Source organism: Acomys minous (genome assembly GCF_964271855.1).
Source record: "Acomys minous genome assembly, chromosome: 3".
Lineage (NCBI taxonomy): Eukaryota > Metazoa > Chordata > Mammalia > Rodentia > Muridae > Acomys > Acomys minous.
The window spans coordinates 93,942,350-93,958,103 of NC_140485.1; the positions used below are offsets into that span (position 1 = coordinate 93,942,350).

The 15,754-nt window shown below is 44.3% G+C and overlaps 1 protein-coding gene across 2 annotated transcripts in view; it reads left to right on the forward strand.

Moving 5' to 3' along the window:
* Positions 1-15,754, forward strand: part of SOBP (sine oculis binding protein homolog) — a 172,954-nt gene that overhangs the window by 53,633 nt on the left and 103,567 nt on the right. For both annotated transcript variants that reach the window (XM_084774446.1, XM_084774447.1), the window contains exon 4: positions 1,216-1,367. In XM_084774446.1, the coding sequence (XP_084630572.1) occupies positions 1,216-1,367 (152 nt within the window). The remainder of the gene's footprint in view (positions 1-1,215; positions 1,368-15,754) is intronic.

Consider the following 15,754-nt stretch of genomic DNA (forward strand, 5'->3'; position numbering starts at 1 on the left):
CAGATAAACATATGTACAGTACATACAATACACAAGCTGATATACATACACATATATATCTACACACATACATGCACATACACACAGATATGCACATGCAAATATGATGCACATGTACACTCAGGTACAGGTACATAACACATACATGCACACAAACACACACATACATAGACATGCACACGCACAGACACATTCAGACATGTACATACAGACATACTTAGACATGCAGATAGACAGCGAGTAAAAAGAGGACAGAGAACACCACTCAAGATACAGTGAAAGCTCCCAGGAGGCAGCAGCAAATATTTTTTAGAATTTCTACTATCTTTTTTCATTTCCCTAAAAGAGACCAAATTTCCCAAGTCTCCGTCATTTGAGTGTCACCAGCCCACTCTTACTGTAGCTTCTTACTCTCTGCATTGTGGTCTACACACTGTATTTAATTTAGCTCGTTCTCTTTGCTCTCTTCAGCAGCCCATCTGTCTTAGGCAGTAATGATGTGACAGTCGAGGTAGCTTATGCTAGCTACCTTTTTTTCTTATCTTATAAAGGAAATGAAATGCGGCGTTTTAAATATTAGAAATATTCCCAAACGCCCTTGTTGATATGGTTGAGGGGTCTTCCGGGAGATGAGGGTTACACGCACCCTCCCCCACACCAGTCTGGCTGACGGGACTCTCGCACCCTCACTACCACCCTTCATCCAGGGCCCAGAAACCACATCACATGGAGCCGAAGCTAAATGGGCCTGCGTTTCCCTGAGGGGGTTACTGTAGGAGACCGCCCGCTGCGCTGCCCATTGCCAGCATCAGGCCATTGCCGGCCTGTGATGGGAGCCTGCGAGGTGCTGTGGGCCCTGACTGTTGCCTGACTTCCTGCCCATTTTGAAGATTTTCCACAGGACTCTTGAGGAAGAAATTGGCTGTTTGGTGTGTTTTTTACAAATTCTTCCCTTATCACTAAGGCTGCTCTGGGCCAGGCAGACTGAGGAGGCAAACAGGAACACACACAAGGCCCTAAGGAGAAAACCAATCAAAAACACCTTTCCTCTCTCCACCCCTGTTCCCTAAGATTGGTGGTTCTGCTCCATCAGAAAATGGTGAGGTCCAGAAATGGCAAGCCGACCCCGGGAGCTCTGTCAGGGTCAGGGTATGTCTAAACTATGAAGGGATGTTTGCTTCTGATATGAACATTTTTCTTATACTTTTATTATAGAAGATGATGTGTCAAATGTACAAATAATGTGTGCCTGGTGCCAGAAAGTGGGAATCAAGCGCTATTCCCTGAGTATGGGAAGCGAGCTGAAAAGCTTCTGCAGTGAGAAGTGCTTTGCGGCCTGCCGGAGAGCCTACTTCAAAAGAAACAAGGTAAGCCACCTTAGAGAGGCCGCGGGCCACCCTCGCGTGCGCATGCGCCTCCTAGCCCTAGCGGGATGACTCTGTGGCCCTGCCCTTTGCGTGTTTTTATTTTGTTTTGTCTGTTTCTTCCTGTCACGCTTAACTTTTTTTTTTTTTTTTTGAATAAGAAACCCCATCCTAACATAACTTGTCCATCACTTTCTCTTGGCTTGGTGTTTGAGTTCTGAGAGGTGAGTGAATCTGAGGAAGGGCCGAAGTCCCAGCTGGTACCCTAGCCATAGGCGGTTTTCCAGCAGTAAGAGGGCACAGTCCGGAGCCCACCAGGGAGAAGTGGCGGAGGTTCTCAGGAGAGCGAGACGTTAGCTGCAGAGGCTTTAGTCCAGCCACAGTGGGAATATGGCCGCTGCTTTCCCAACACCTGATTCATAGAGTCTAGTCAAGACAAAAACTGTCAATCCTCCCTTGACACGCTATGTTAAAAGTTGATTGATCGTGACAAGAGGGGAAACAATCACTACCTAAGCTAACAATCACTACCTAACCTAAGCTATCGTGAGAGTGTGGTGGGTAAACACAGGAAGAGCCGTAGTTACACTTCCGACTTTGTTTTTATTTTAAAAGACAGTCTAGGTTTGAAAATGGCCTTTTAGAATAGTATAAGCCACTCTTGATGGGATGCATGATATTTTAACACGCACATGGACACGTCGGCACACCAACTTCCCAACTCTTAAAGACCTTCTAAAGCCGTTCGCCTCCCAGTGCTGGAGTCAGTTTCTAGCCCTTAATTATTTCTCATTGATCTGTAAAGCTTCTTTCATTCAGGCCCACATTTTGCTAAGCATTTGCATTTCTCTCTCTGTCATACAAGATAAAGACCTGCCCATTCTTGAAGTCAGAACTTGCCTTTTTAAAAAAACCCAACGTTTGCAATCCCGAATGCTAGCCATGCCTCGCGGCGTCGCAAGCACCGTTGCAGCAAATCATCTCTCCTGCAAATTTGGGTCACATTCATTCTGCCAAAACCCATAATGCCTGCAGAATTAGGCTGCAGCGTTCAGCGGGTCAGGATTTTAGTAGCAGTCTCTAAGGATTAGGCTCACGCGCGTCTCTGGAACTAGGAGCAAGTCAGGGAATTCTCTGGAAGTCTTTGGGGATGGTCAAGAGTGGGGTTCCCTTTCCCTCGGTAGGGGACTGCAATGGTCTCCAAGAGCCTGGGGCTCCCCTTCTGAATGCTGAGCACAGAGAATAACAATCCTAGGAGTAAGCCCAGCGATTTCTACTGACTCGCCACAACAAAATACTTGGCATTCTTCAACTGGATATGGCTGTATACCAGGGCTCTTTGTGCCTCTACAATTCTGAAGGGCTAAAGACCTCAATATTGATTGACTGCCACTAGTGGGTAAGGCCAAGCAAGATGCATTCGTCACAACCCTGATAATACCAGTTATACTATGTAGTAAGCCTTTGAAGAAAAGCGTCTGCTGCCACTGGAAAAGCAGTCCTGAATACTGTTATATACTATGTGTGTGCACACACACACAAACACCCCCCCACAAACACCCACACACACAAGCACACACATATATTATATATATGCACATATACATATATACACACATATGTATATACACATTATACATATGTTTTAAAAATATTGTGATACAGTTTAAGGTTAGACTGAATTTAAGCTTCCATAACATACATTTTTGGAGGCTGGACAATGGGAACCAGGGTAAGAACTAGCATTTGGAATCTATAGAAGGTGAAGTCAGTGCTGAGGGGAGGCCCACTGTACTTTCCTTTCCATGAGGAGCTCCTGGGATGAGTCTCCAGCATCTTGCCAACCTTGGGAGTTGCTATGGTTTGACTTAGCCAGCGGCTTTGCCTGCTGGCCCTGGCGGCCCCTTAGTGCACATACTTATTATCTGTCTTCTCTCCTGTTTATGCATTTCAAAGCTCTGCCTGTTCAGTGTTTCCAGATAGAGAAGTAAACCTGTTACAGTACCTGCAGTCCCCTCCCCCCTCCCCCCTCCCCCTCCCTCTTCCCCCTCCCCCTCCCCTCTCCCCTCCCCCATCCCTCCACCCCCAGTGTTATCTCTGAAACAATATCCTATTGCATTACTATCAACAGTACAGCTGCTGCCGTTCTGTTAACTGATAGGATTTTGTGGTCATTTCATTTAGGGATTAGGTTTCCTAATGGCTCGTATTGGATCCCAGGCCTGCATCCGGCCATTTCTAAGAATGGCTGTTATGAGCCCTAGAGTGTTCCCCGCTGTAGGTGGTGGCAGATAGCTGCATCTCTTCTCATGTCATTTAACGAAGCCCTTAGTCTTCATCATTAAAACTATGAACATCAACTTAGAAACAGGAAGGAATTCTTCCCGTTTCTATATAACAGGAGCTTCCTCCTTCCTGGGTTTTTAGATACCAAGAAGTAGATGGAAAATAGCGAATAATGCATGTACAGAATAGAGTTTTGTCTTATGGAGTAGACTTTTTTTTTTAAATGTAAAATTAACTATGCTGTAAATTATGCTTTATAATGACAGCCCATTTCTTGCTGGATAGCATACTGGGATCTAAAAATGGCCTCCAAGTTGAACCCAAATTGCATGCATAACTTTACAAAGGAAAACCCTCATAGACAAGGCAGGTAATTAGGAGCCGTATGCGGCCGACCTCTGTTTTGTGTCTGAGCAACACCTGCATTTGTGAATGTAAATTGGACAGCTGTGCCGTGGGTCCCTGTGCTCGACTCGTCACAAATGCTTGCGCATACAGGCAGCATGGCATTGCTGCTAAAAAAAAGGATAAAAATAACCCAACACTCAAAATGAAGGCCCATGAAAATGAGCTTTTTAAATTTCATTGGCTTCTCAATGCTTTCTTTTTCTTTGGGAACTCAGACAGTTGAAAAAATGTCACATTCATCTCTCATAGAGCATGGCACTTTAAAGTCAGGTGAGCAAGTAGAAGCCAAGTTAACCATTACAGTATATTTTAAACCGAGTTTAAATCTTATGTGGAAGTATTTGGATTGCCACAAGCATGCAGGCATTTTGCAAATTGCTCCTGCTAATGTGCAGTGAGAGGCCCATGAATCACAGCTGTGTTCACTTAAGGAATCCAGCGGCTACAAGTTTACACATTGTAGGATATTGGCTCTGAGATGTGTATAGTGCTAATTCATAATGTATCTTATAAAATCCCAATTTCTACAAGGTTCAGCTGCTAACTCAAAGACTTATAAACCAGTGTAGAAGGGGCTTATGTATCCATGGACACTGAGTAAGCAATGACATGTCAATCTCATTATTTGAGACAGGGACAACTTTTCTCCTCACCCCCTACTTTATTAAAAATAGATTTTTTTCACACAATATATTCTGATTACAGTTTTCTCTCCCTCCACTCCTCCCAGTTTCCCCCACCTCCTCTCCCATCCACTCCCTTTCTGTCTCTCATTCGAAAAGAACACACTTCTAAGCGACAACAGCAACACACAACAAAATAAAATGTAATTGAAGTCGGGCAAGGCAAACCAACAGAAGGGAAAGAGCCCCAAGAGAAGGCACAGGAATCAGAGCCTCACTCATTCACACACTGGGAGTCCCACAAAACCGCTACACTGAAAGCTGTAACACAGAGGACCCGGTGCAGGTCCGGGCAGGCCCTGTGTTTGCTGCCTCAGTCTCTGTGAGCCTGGCTCAGTTGATTTGGCGGGGGGGGGCTTGCTCTCCTGGTGCCCTTCATCCCCTTTGGCTGTTACACTCTTTCTGCCTCCTCTTCAGTGGGGTTCCAGACAGGGATAACTTTTCAGAGAGTTAATAGCTCTCTCTTTCCCAGCTCTCTTTTGAGGCCACAGTAGAACATTTTTATCTGAGAGATATAAAGGAATTGGGAAGTTACAAAGCCTCCTGACTGCTTTTGCAAGAGATGCAGAGACTGAGTTTATTTTATGTTTGTCTTATGCGTATGGGTGTTTTGCCCACATGTATATGCTTCAGATCCAAAGTTACAGACAGTTGTGAGCTGCCATGTGGGTGTTGTTATTGAACCTGGGTCCTTTGGAAGAACAGACAGTGTTCTTAACCACTGAGCCAACTCCCCTGCCTGAGGTCAGCCTTTTAGTATCAAGTTTACTTCGTAAAACAACAGAGTACGAAACGCTCTTTTTACTATCCCTCTTTAAAAAAATAATCTTAATAAGACTTCAAATAGCAATCCTTTCCATTTAGCGTTTATTTTAATCTTTTTTCCCCATTTTTCATGGGAAATGAATATCCTGTTGTCTAAGGTAGCATCCAGAAATGAATCAGGAAATCGAAACTGAAGGAAAATGCTAAAGTAAACTAAGGGTGATTGATTGCTTTCTTTGTTCAGACCTCAAGTTTGTAGTGTTCTGAGTGGTATTGGAAACATAGTAAACACAGACTCCTAAGAGCATTGAAGTGTTGCTTCCTCAGTTTACCTCTCAAAGGAATAGGAATAGATAGATTCTTCTTCAGTATGTGTTGCAGCTCCCAATGGGCCATAGTGACATGTAGCCAAGGTCAGAGATGCTGGAGCTGGAAAGGTTCAAGATGATGTCATTAAGGTTTCCTGGCAACTGCCATAATAACAAACACTCGATGTGTTTTTGTAGTTATATTTTATTTATACATAAGGTGCTTGGGTTTTTTTCTTTTTCTTTTTCTTTTTCTTTTTTTTTTTGTCTTTTTGGTTTTGCTCATAAAAGTTGAACTTGAGGCCAGGCGTGGTAGCGCATGCCTTTAATCCTAGCACTTGGGAGGCAGAGGCAGGTGGATCGCTGTGAGTTCAAGGCCAGCCTGGTCTACAAAGCAAGTCTAGGATAGCCAAGGCTACACAGAGAAACCCTGTCTCAAAAACAAACAAACAAACAAAAAACAAAACAAAACAAAATTAAACTTGAGCATAGCTTGAAAAGATTTCTTGGTTTCAGACTTAACTATGGAACCCAGTAATGTAGAAGAAACGAGTAACAATTGCTCTGCTAATCTAGATTAACCTGTCTAGTGTCTTCCCTCGAAACACCTGCAAGGTTTAATTTGCAAAACGGCTATCACTCACAAAGGTTGGAGAAGGACATGAAGAAACTACTTGCAATTAGTATCTTCTAACTGCCTGAATCTCGGGCCAAGGACTTGATTCTGCTTGGTGTTTGCTACATTGGCCTGCGAGCAAATGAGGTCAGGAGCCAGGCTTGTTCCGGTGTTTTTTTTTTTTTTTTTTTTTTTTTTTCCTTGCTTTTACCTGTATGGCAAAGCTTGCGAGATCTGATGATTGGCACCTGTCCCGCAGGAGGACGGCCTTGGTGCTTTCCTCTTATAAGGTAGTCCTCTCTGCAGGCCCTCAGTTTGGAGGCCGGGGCGGGGGGTGGGGGGTGGGGGGGCTGAGTCCCCTTTAGACCCAGCAAAGAAGGGGAGTCCTCACGAAACTCTGAGAGAAGGGCAGCAGACCCCACTGTTGCTGTTGGTTTTTCATATTTTGAAATATGGAACAGGATATTAGTGAGTCGCTATAAGTGGGCGCCTCCGAGAGCAATGCTGTCTCCCGAAAGGAGAGCGGGGAGGCTCCGCCAGGCGGGGTGAGGTGTAGGCGGGCTTAAAGCTTAAAAAAACAGATTTCTTTGGACGGTCAGAAGGGCTCGAGGGCAGAAATTCTGCAGGCAAGCGGGACACAGTGTCCTAAGAATGCCACCAGAAGCCTGGGCGATAGGCAGAAATCTTTGTATTTACCGGAGCCCCTGAAAACTGCGTGAGAAACCTTGGCGTCTGGGGAGACCCGCACACTGACAGAACGGGCGCCTGAGTTGTAGTGAGGAGGACTTAGCAAACCCTTTCTGGCTTCTGATGGGCTGCAGTTTTGGAGACTGTGTGGACAAACAAAGAATTCAAACCATTTATGCAGAATCGGTATCAACTTCTAAATAGTATCAAGTACTTTAAATTAAATGCAAGCGTCTTCAAGACTCCGTGTTCTCGGTGAATGGAACGCAGAGTGGGGCCTTTTGATAAATCCGACACTAGCTTCCTGCCGATTGGTACATAGGGCCGTCGCCCCATCCGCTGGAATGTTCATTTTCAGACGCAGTAAATCTCTTGGCTATCTTTCTGGGTGATGGCTAATGCTAGTCACTTAAATCAAGTTTTTTCTCATCTGAGCTGCCGGTAATTATCCAATCCATCTAAGAGGCACACTCCCTTTTAACATTAACCACAGTGTCAGATTGCATCAGCCGCATTGTGTCCCAGCGACTGCTGCTACCCAGTGATAGATGTGCCCATTTGGAGTTCACAGTCTGTCTATTTGGACTGTGGGCAGTTCGGTAAACAAATGACCAGGAAGGGATCTATTTATTTGGGACCTAGGTTCTTCTTATTGATCCAGTCACAGGCAAGCTTCTTGCCTTGTTACTGATAGTGTGCAGGTTTATTTGAGGGATGGACACTGAGCAAATGAGGAGGAAGTCATTCTGATGTGCCGCTCTCCTCCCGACATGCGTGCATCCAGCACGGAGTCTGACCCGGGCTGCTGAAAAGGCTTCTTGAGACCCGCTGATGAACAGAGGAGGGGCAGCGGTCGGAAGTTTTATGGGCGTTAGCCAGAGAAGCCAAAAGAAGATGATCACACGTCTTTCTGGGCTTGAAGTTGCACTCCGTTAATTTGTGCTTCGCTAAAAATGTTGGGTAGCTGAATAAATGCATGCTAAAGAGGCCTGGGGGCTCGCACTGGGATATTTTAAGGTAGTAGAATGAATCCAGGGTTTTTTTTTTCCCATAGATTTGCAGTGCCCGATTCTAAAACCTACTCCACTCAAGGAGGTCATGTACCCCAGATCCAGGCTTTGGGCTGCCTGCTGTTCCTTGTAGATTTCCGTCCGTTTCAATGACTCTGGGTAGCTTTTGAATATATAAGTAAAAGTATGAACTGGGGCAGGCTTGGTATAACTCTTTGTTCCTTGGGTTGTTAGCTTTCAGCTCACATTATTATGGCTTGGGATGAAATAGAGAAAAAAAAAATCTTGCTTAAGAGAGCCACTTAACTTCAGCCCCTGCATATCAGATCGAGTGGAAACTCCCTATGGTACAATCCGCTCTCAGGGTGCCTGTGTACACAGTGGGATATAACGTGTGCTGATGGACTACCTGGGGAGGTTGCAAACATTGATTGTGGGCAGGTCGGTACACTGCTGCATGCCTGAGAAGGCTAACCAATGGCTTAATGAAACCACAGAAAGTGCTTAGATTCTGCTCTGGTTTACTGAGCACCTTGGGTAAGGGGCACTTCCATATATATAAAGCTCAAGAATTACATTTATTCAAACATACAGTGTCTTTGTAACTTTGATATATATATATATATATATATATATATATATATTTTTTTTTTTTTTTTTTTTTTTTTTTATGAAGATGGAAGTGATCTGTGGGATGGAAGTCACTGTCCAGGAACCCCGGAATTTGTGTTGTCTCATTGCCCAGATTTAGGCTGAGACTCACTAAGCAAGTGCTGATACTTGTTCATGTGGGGTTTTGTTTTTGTTTTTCATCTTTCTGTTCTTGTCCCCAGTACTAGGGCTTGAACCTAGGGTCTTGCATATGCTAGGCAAGCGCATGCCACTGAGGTATATAGTCCCAGTTTTAAAAATTTTTTATTTTAAGAAAGGGTCTCGTTAAGTGGCCCAGGCTGGCCTTGAACTTGTGATCCTGCTTCTATAGTCACTGTTGGAGCTGCTGTCACAGGCATGTGCTACTCTGCCTGGCTCATGCTTATTCAATGCTTGATTGCTGCATTCAACCCAGAGACTAAATGGTCTTGGTAGTGAGAACTGTTTTTAAGCTTTATAATATTATTAAAATAACGTTTTTTAAAGTGATGAGATTAAGCTCAAGAATTACATTTATTCGAACATGCAGTGTCTTTGTAACTCATCCTCCAAATGAAAAGTAAATAGGGGCATAAAAATCTACTCATGATTAAGTCTCTAAAATGTCAAATTGCATGGTGTTAGAGAGCCCTGATTAATCCTTCCACGGTAAAATATTCCTCATTAGTTTGCTGTGGTTAAGGGTTAACTACTCTATTATAAATTCAAATATTAATGCATCTTCTGCTTAACTCATCTCCAGATAGAGGAAATATAGTTAGTAGATGTGAAATTTTTACTTCCAAATGTGCTTTGGAAACATTATAGTGATTTATAAGAAAGCTTTAGATACATGTAGAAGAAATCATTCATAAATATGTTGAAATGTATTTAAATGTATTTATTTAGCCACTTTTGATTGTGGGAAAAAACTGGCTTGACTTTGAAATGATTATTTTTCCACAGCAATAGGATTTATGATATAAATGAAATATTTTACATACAGTTTTTAATCATACAAATTTGAATTTTCTTTTACATTTAATTTTAAATTATCTCTTTTAATTTCTAAATTTCTTGACTAGCTCATTAGCATAGAAAACTACACCCTCTGCAGTAAGTGTGTTTTGGAGGCTCAGAGGACAGTAGGCATTTTGAAATGTTTATGACATCTAAAATCTTACCAAACATTCATGATAAAGTGGTGATTTCTGTATAGAGCCAATATAAGATATTATCTTATAATGTGTCTTGATAGAATGATTTATAACTGCTATATGGTGTAAATTTTTATGATTGCACATGTAACTTCTTAAAAAAACCCTCTGAAAGCCCAGGTCTGCATCTGTAGGAATGTATGTTTTTTACATTGCTGAAAGGCAATGTGCAGCATAAGTCAAGGAGGGTTTGCCTGCTGAAAATAAATGCCTCTGTCTTGCTTTCATTTGTTTCTACACAGAAAAAACAAAGCACTCTTAGGATTTGTTATTTATTCATCTAATCATTCCCTAAAAAGTAAAATGCTAAAATCCAGATGTGGTGGCTCATGCCTGTAATCTTAGCATTTGGGAGGCACAGACAGGAGGAACAGGAGGTCAAAGCTAGCCTTGGCCATTCAGTGAATTCCAGGACAGCCTGGGCTACATGAGATCCTGTCTCAAAAAAAAAAAAAAAAAAAAAAAAAGAAAAGATAAAGTAATATATATTTATTATTATATAAAGTAATATATATCAGAATAAAAGAAAAGGCCTGTGCCTTAAAGGGACTCGTAAAGAAAGTTACATTCCAGTGGGTAGATAGATAATTCCCAGTAGTGATAAATACTGTGAAGAAAGGCGGAGTGGGGGAATGGACAGTGATGGGTGCTTTGCATCTCGTGATAACTGATGCCATCTTGGAGGAGGTGGCATGCAGGTAGGGACAGAAGAAAGTGACAAAGCTAGTTGTGTGACAGGCTTGTAGAGAGGGTGGCAGAAGGGAGAGGAGTAGGAAAGCAGAGGGTGCCAGGCAGAAGCACGCCTGGCAGTTTTGGACAGCGCAGGAAGGGCGGGGTGTCCGAGATGACTGGGGCGGTTGGCGAGGGGCCAGGCCATGCTGCCAGAGGGGAGGCCTTTTGGGTTTCATTCTAAGTACAGTGCAACCCCTAGAAGTTGTTGTGCAGGGCAGTAAAATGGTCTGCTATTGGTTGCTGATTGACCTTCCATTAAGGCAATGATTCATTTAAGATCCTGCATGCAAATGGGATTTGGGAAGTAAGAAAGGGAACAGAATTCCCATCAAAGTTGGGTGTGCCTGGTAATAGAAAACTAAAAATATCTTATTTGCTGAATTATTCATTAGTAATTATGAAACATTTCCCAGTAGCTAAAGTCAGACCAGTCCAGTGGTGTTTCTCCTTTAGGGGAGGCGCTTCTGTGGAGGAAGGAAGGAAAAGAATGGACACGGTTGGCTGTGGTGTAGATGCCGCCCCACCTCCGAGCCTGGGGGGCGGGGCACAAGGCAAGTGTCTCACAGAGTACCACAGGGCTGGAGAACCTACGGCACCCATAGGTCTCTCGAGCGCTGCCTCTAGAAGCAAAACAATGAAAAGAAGCAGCGACTTTGAAGGAGCATCTTTGGGTACCAGGATTATTCTGAAGGTTACGTTATCCCCAAAATAAATGTAGTTGGGTAACTACTCGAGTCTATCAGGCCTAACTGAGACTGATTTAAATAGTAAAAAAAAAAAATCTGTGCTCATGAATCAGTTCACACTTTGGGGTAGCTTGACCCAGTGGCATATCAGTCTTACCGTGGCCCCATTGTTTTACCTTTGCCATCTTTGTATTCTGTGTACAGTGTTGGTAGTAGTCCAGGGCGAGTGTCCACATGTCCTGGAGTGGCTGCTAGCAGCGTGAGGACTCCAAGTTTCCTTGTCCTCACATCGACCTGAATGAGTGGCTCTGTCCTAACATTCCACCCACACTATCCGTGCCTACATTACAGGCTTATCCCTGGGCGAGGGACTATGGTGAGGGCAAGAGAATTCTCTGATTAGTTGCATTTGAGCGTTCGTCTCACGTTGATGTGTTTGTCTCCCCCTGAGCTCCTTAGACTACATGGGAAAGGGTAACTGTGACAATGGAAGTCTGGGAAGAGAGAGGGGACCCAAGTGGCAGCTGATGGCAGGGGCTGGCACGTGTCTTATATAGAGGAAGCAATGGTCTCAGGTTATTTCATGAGGTTGAATTCTCTACGCACGGGCTGTGCTGTATTCTATCTAGTCTTGTTAGGTTGCTGTGATCTGGAATCTAAATGTGGATTAAAAGATTAAACTGGGGTTAGCACTCAGGTTGCTCATAACAACCTTTTCTACCAGAACCAGCTGTGGGTGAAATCTGGTTTTCAGAGTGCTGTAGCATCAGGGTTAAAGTTGATGCTCTTTGCTGTTTTCAGATGTTAGAACACAGGGTGACACAGAACCAAAGTACTTTATCCTTAGTTGTTACTTATCTTTATTCATGGAGAGTGATAAAGGTATGGTCTAGACAGAGTGTCTGGTACATAATGTATTTTCATTAGTACAAATGACCCGTGTTAGGTCGGCCCAGGACCATCCTCCAAATGGAAAGGCAGATAGATGCATAGATGCATTGGCCTGGCCGTGTGATGGGATGAGGCTGCTGTTTTCAAGAGCCCACCTTGTCACACAGCAAAGTCATTTTCTCTGTAGCTCTAGACCACATCTGCAGCAGAGAAGGGAACACTGCAGCTCTCACAGCCTCCATCTGCAAAGCATCCAACGAGTATCTGCCCAGCAGCTGCTGCCAGTTAGGCACTGTGGTGGCCACTGCGCTCAGAGTGGCCAACGGCTGCTTGGTGCCTGGCCTCATGAGGATTACAGATAATTCCATTAAACTACAACACAGATGCAAAGTTCACGGTGACAAGTGTGGATCGTGGGGCATAGTGCCATGAGAGCTGCAGGTGAGGATCTGATCAGCCGGATGTGTGGAGGTTTCCTGCAGGAAGGGATGCCAAGTCTGAGTCTGGAGAATGAGGAGCTGTTGCCCAGGGAGGGATGAGGGGGAAGAGACTACTGGGCTAAGGAAACAGCTACGTGATCTCCATCAATTTCTCCCAGGCAGCCTCGCCCATTTGGTGACTTGCAGGCCAGTGAGAGACCCTGTCTCAGCAGCAAAAATGAACACGTGACATTGTCCTTGGGCTTCTATGGGCAAACATATGTATCCACATATGTCCACCACGCACATACAAGCGTACATATGCATGTACACAATGCACATATGTGTACATATACAGAAAAATAAAATAAAATGTCCCTCAAATCTTAACTCATCCATCCGTTTGTGAATTTATTTTATTCTACCAATCTGCTCCAGGCTCTTGGGAACTCTTGCTTACCTGCTGGCCTTGCCTCCCCTGACTTTTCATTTAGCCTCATGGTCTGTAGTGTTAGCCACATACTTAATAAGCTAATTTATTTCATAGAGGGTATGGACAGCTCATAACTCTGGAAGGTAGGAGTGCTTTGTAAAGAAACAATAGGAGCAGTGGTGACTGCAAGAGAAACGGTTTAAATGATCAAATAGGTCAGAAAAGCAGTCGCGGGAACAGAAGCGATTGCATGAAAAATGCACTGGTGTGAGTGAGGGACCTCAGTGGTTTGAGAACATGGTAACACTATCCGACACACGTGGGTTTTGATGGGACGAACTGCAAAAAGCCACATGTTCTGTCACCCCTGCCACCATACTTGGGTGCAGAGAGGAGATGGAGTTTTGTTGTATCTGTGGAGAGAGCTCTGTAGCTGTGCTACCACTAAAGGAGGCAGGAAGTTTGGTAAGGAGTCCCAGGACAGAGAAATGCTGATTGTCAGGTCCCCACACTGGACAGGAGTGATCAGATACAAAGAGCACGGCACGTCTTCTACCACAGTGACAGAGGGGGACTTTGGCGTCACAGTAGGATGGTGGGAAGACATGAATTCTCTCTCTTTTCTTTGTATCCTTTGTTTCAGCCTGCCATCTAATTTTAGTGCCCAGGATCACGATGATAAATTCTGTAGAAACGTAGTGACAAACAGGCAGGTAAGTGGTTCAGATGTTGCCTTCCCCGTTCCTAACTGGGTGATGCGCACATGAATATTTCAAACGAGAGGTGCCTGCCTTGCTGTTCAGGATGCCAGATGGAGGGAGCTGGCCTTCACCAAGGCTGCCCACACCTGCAGCTGCCTCAGGTGGCTGTGGACTGCGAGGGGGCCTGCAGTTCAGCCGGGGATGGCAGCCCTCTCTCCAGTTCCAGGAACGCCTGAAAACCACACGTAGTGACAGTCATTTCCAAAAGAGGCTGATTTTAAAGCTGTGATGAAAATGGCTAACAGCAGGCTGAAGGTTAAAGTAAAAAACTTAAAAACCATGAAATCTGCCTGGAGGCTATTTAAGCAAACTGTTTTAGAGGCACAGATGGTTCATATACCTCTGAGCCAAAAACAAGAAGTAAAAAAGGGGGCAGTGAAGCTGGTGTGATTAAGCAGAGAAGTACGGAAGTTTTATTAGTGCTAAAAAGGCATCCTTTGGAAAAGTGAAAAATCTGTCTCGGCAACTCAGGAGGCAGAAGACGTATTAAAGACCAACAGGAAATGGAGGGGAAATGGATGACATTTCAGAAGGCGAGCAGCCCCATTGTGGGTAGTGGGTGTCAGAAGCTGGGCTCCCTGGCAACGGGCAGCTGAGGGACATTGTACAAAGTTGGGTGTGCATTCCCGTTCTGCGTCGGCTTTTGACATAGAGCAGGTTTTTATAGAGGTGATAGAAATAGACGTTACAGACAAGAACCCGAGGTCGCCTGGGAGAGTGTGTGGGGTGCAGCTCTAGGGGGTTCTCTTACGCATGTGTGAGCACGCACATAATACACACAGAGAGCCTGGGTTTTGAGATTGATGACTCCAAATTTTGTGAAAAGTTCGATGGTGGGGGCCTGGTGGGGGCTCTCACAGAGGCCTCGGGTCACCATTCAAGGAGCCTCCCCTGAGGAAATACATAAACAAATACATAAACAGATAGTACTTATGTCTTGAGTTAGCCTTTGCTATAAATCCAAATTTAAAAATGGTCAACTCTAACTGACTGAAAGTAAGATTGACTGGCTTTTCAGCAAGTTGCCTAATTCATGCAGCAGAGTTGCTGACTCCCTTCACAGGGTCTCTTCAGGGCAACAGAGAGCTGGAGACCAGGGGAAGAGGCTTGGCCTGGCTTAGGAACCCCTGGTGGTATTCCTTCCATTGACGGTAAATTACTGGCTTCCCATCCCAAGGGGCTGCATTAGAAGCTGTGTCACTTAACAAAGGGACTTAGGGAGAGGAATTTGCTGCTTTCTGTATGTTGTTTTCATTTGAAAACCCACGGATTATGCCTACACTGACCGTCCGTCCAAGCAAAAAAAACCAAACAAACCAAAAAACAAAAAAGAGTTTTCACTGTTTAGCATCCTGAGAGGGACCCTTGGTCCAGGCTGCTGGGGGCTCATTGTAGTATCTTAAGATGAAAGGAGTCTTTTATATGCTTGGCTGTATTAAGGATCAGGTTTTTTTTTTTTTAATGGATAAAAGTTTGCCAAAGCATATAATAATATCTGAGCTATGACCCATTTTCAGAGGACACGTGTAGTTCGTTCTTCTTAACCCGAGTCTATGGAGAGATAGTGATAAACTTTGGAAGAGTTGACATAGAGGATTAAATCTACTTTCATTAAATTTCAGTTTATGCACACAGGAGAAGCAGAAGGCTGCACACTTGCAGGGCTGAGGACAAAGGAGCTCACGGTGAGGCTTTTCTGCTCTACGTGCTCCCTGCTTCTTGACACTCAGGGGTAACCTCTGCAGTTTGGCCACCTCAGTGAAAGTCTGGGTCAAACTCTGTGGCAGATGGTGTCATACACAGTGCATATATTAATCTGTGGAGGCAGGCCCAGGAACGCAAGCAGGTTGCTAATGAC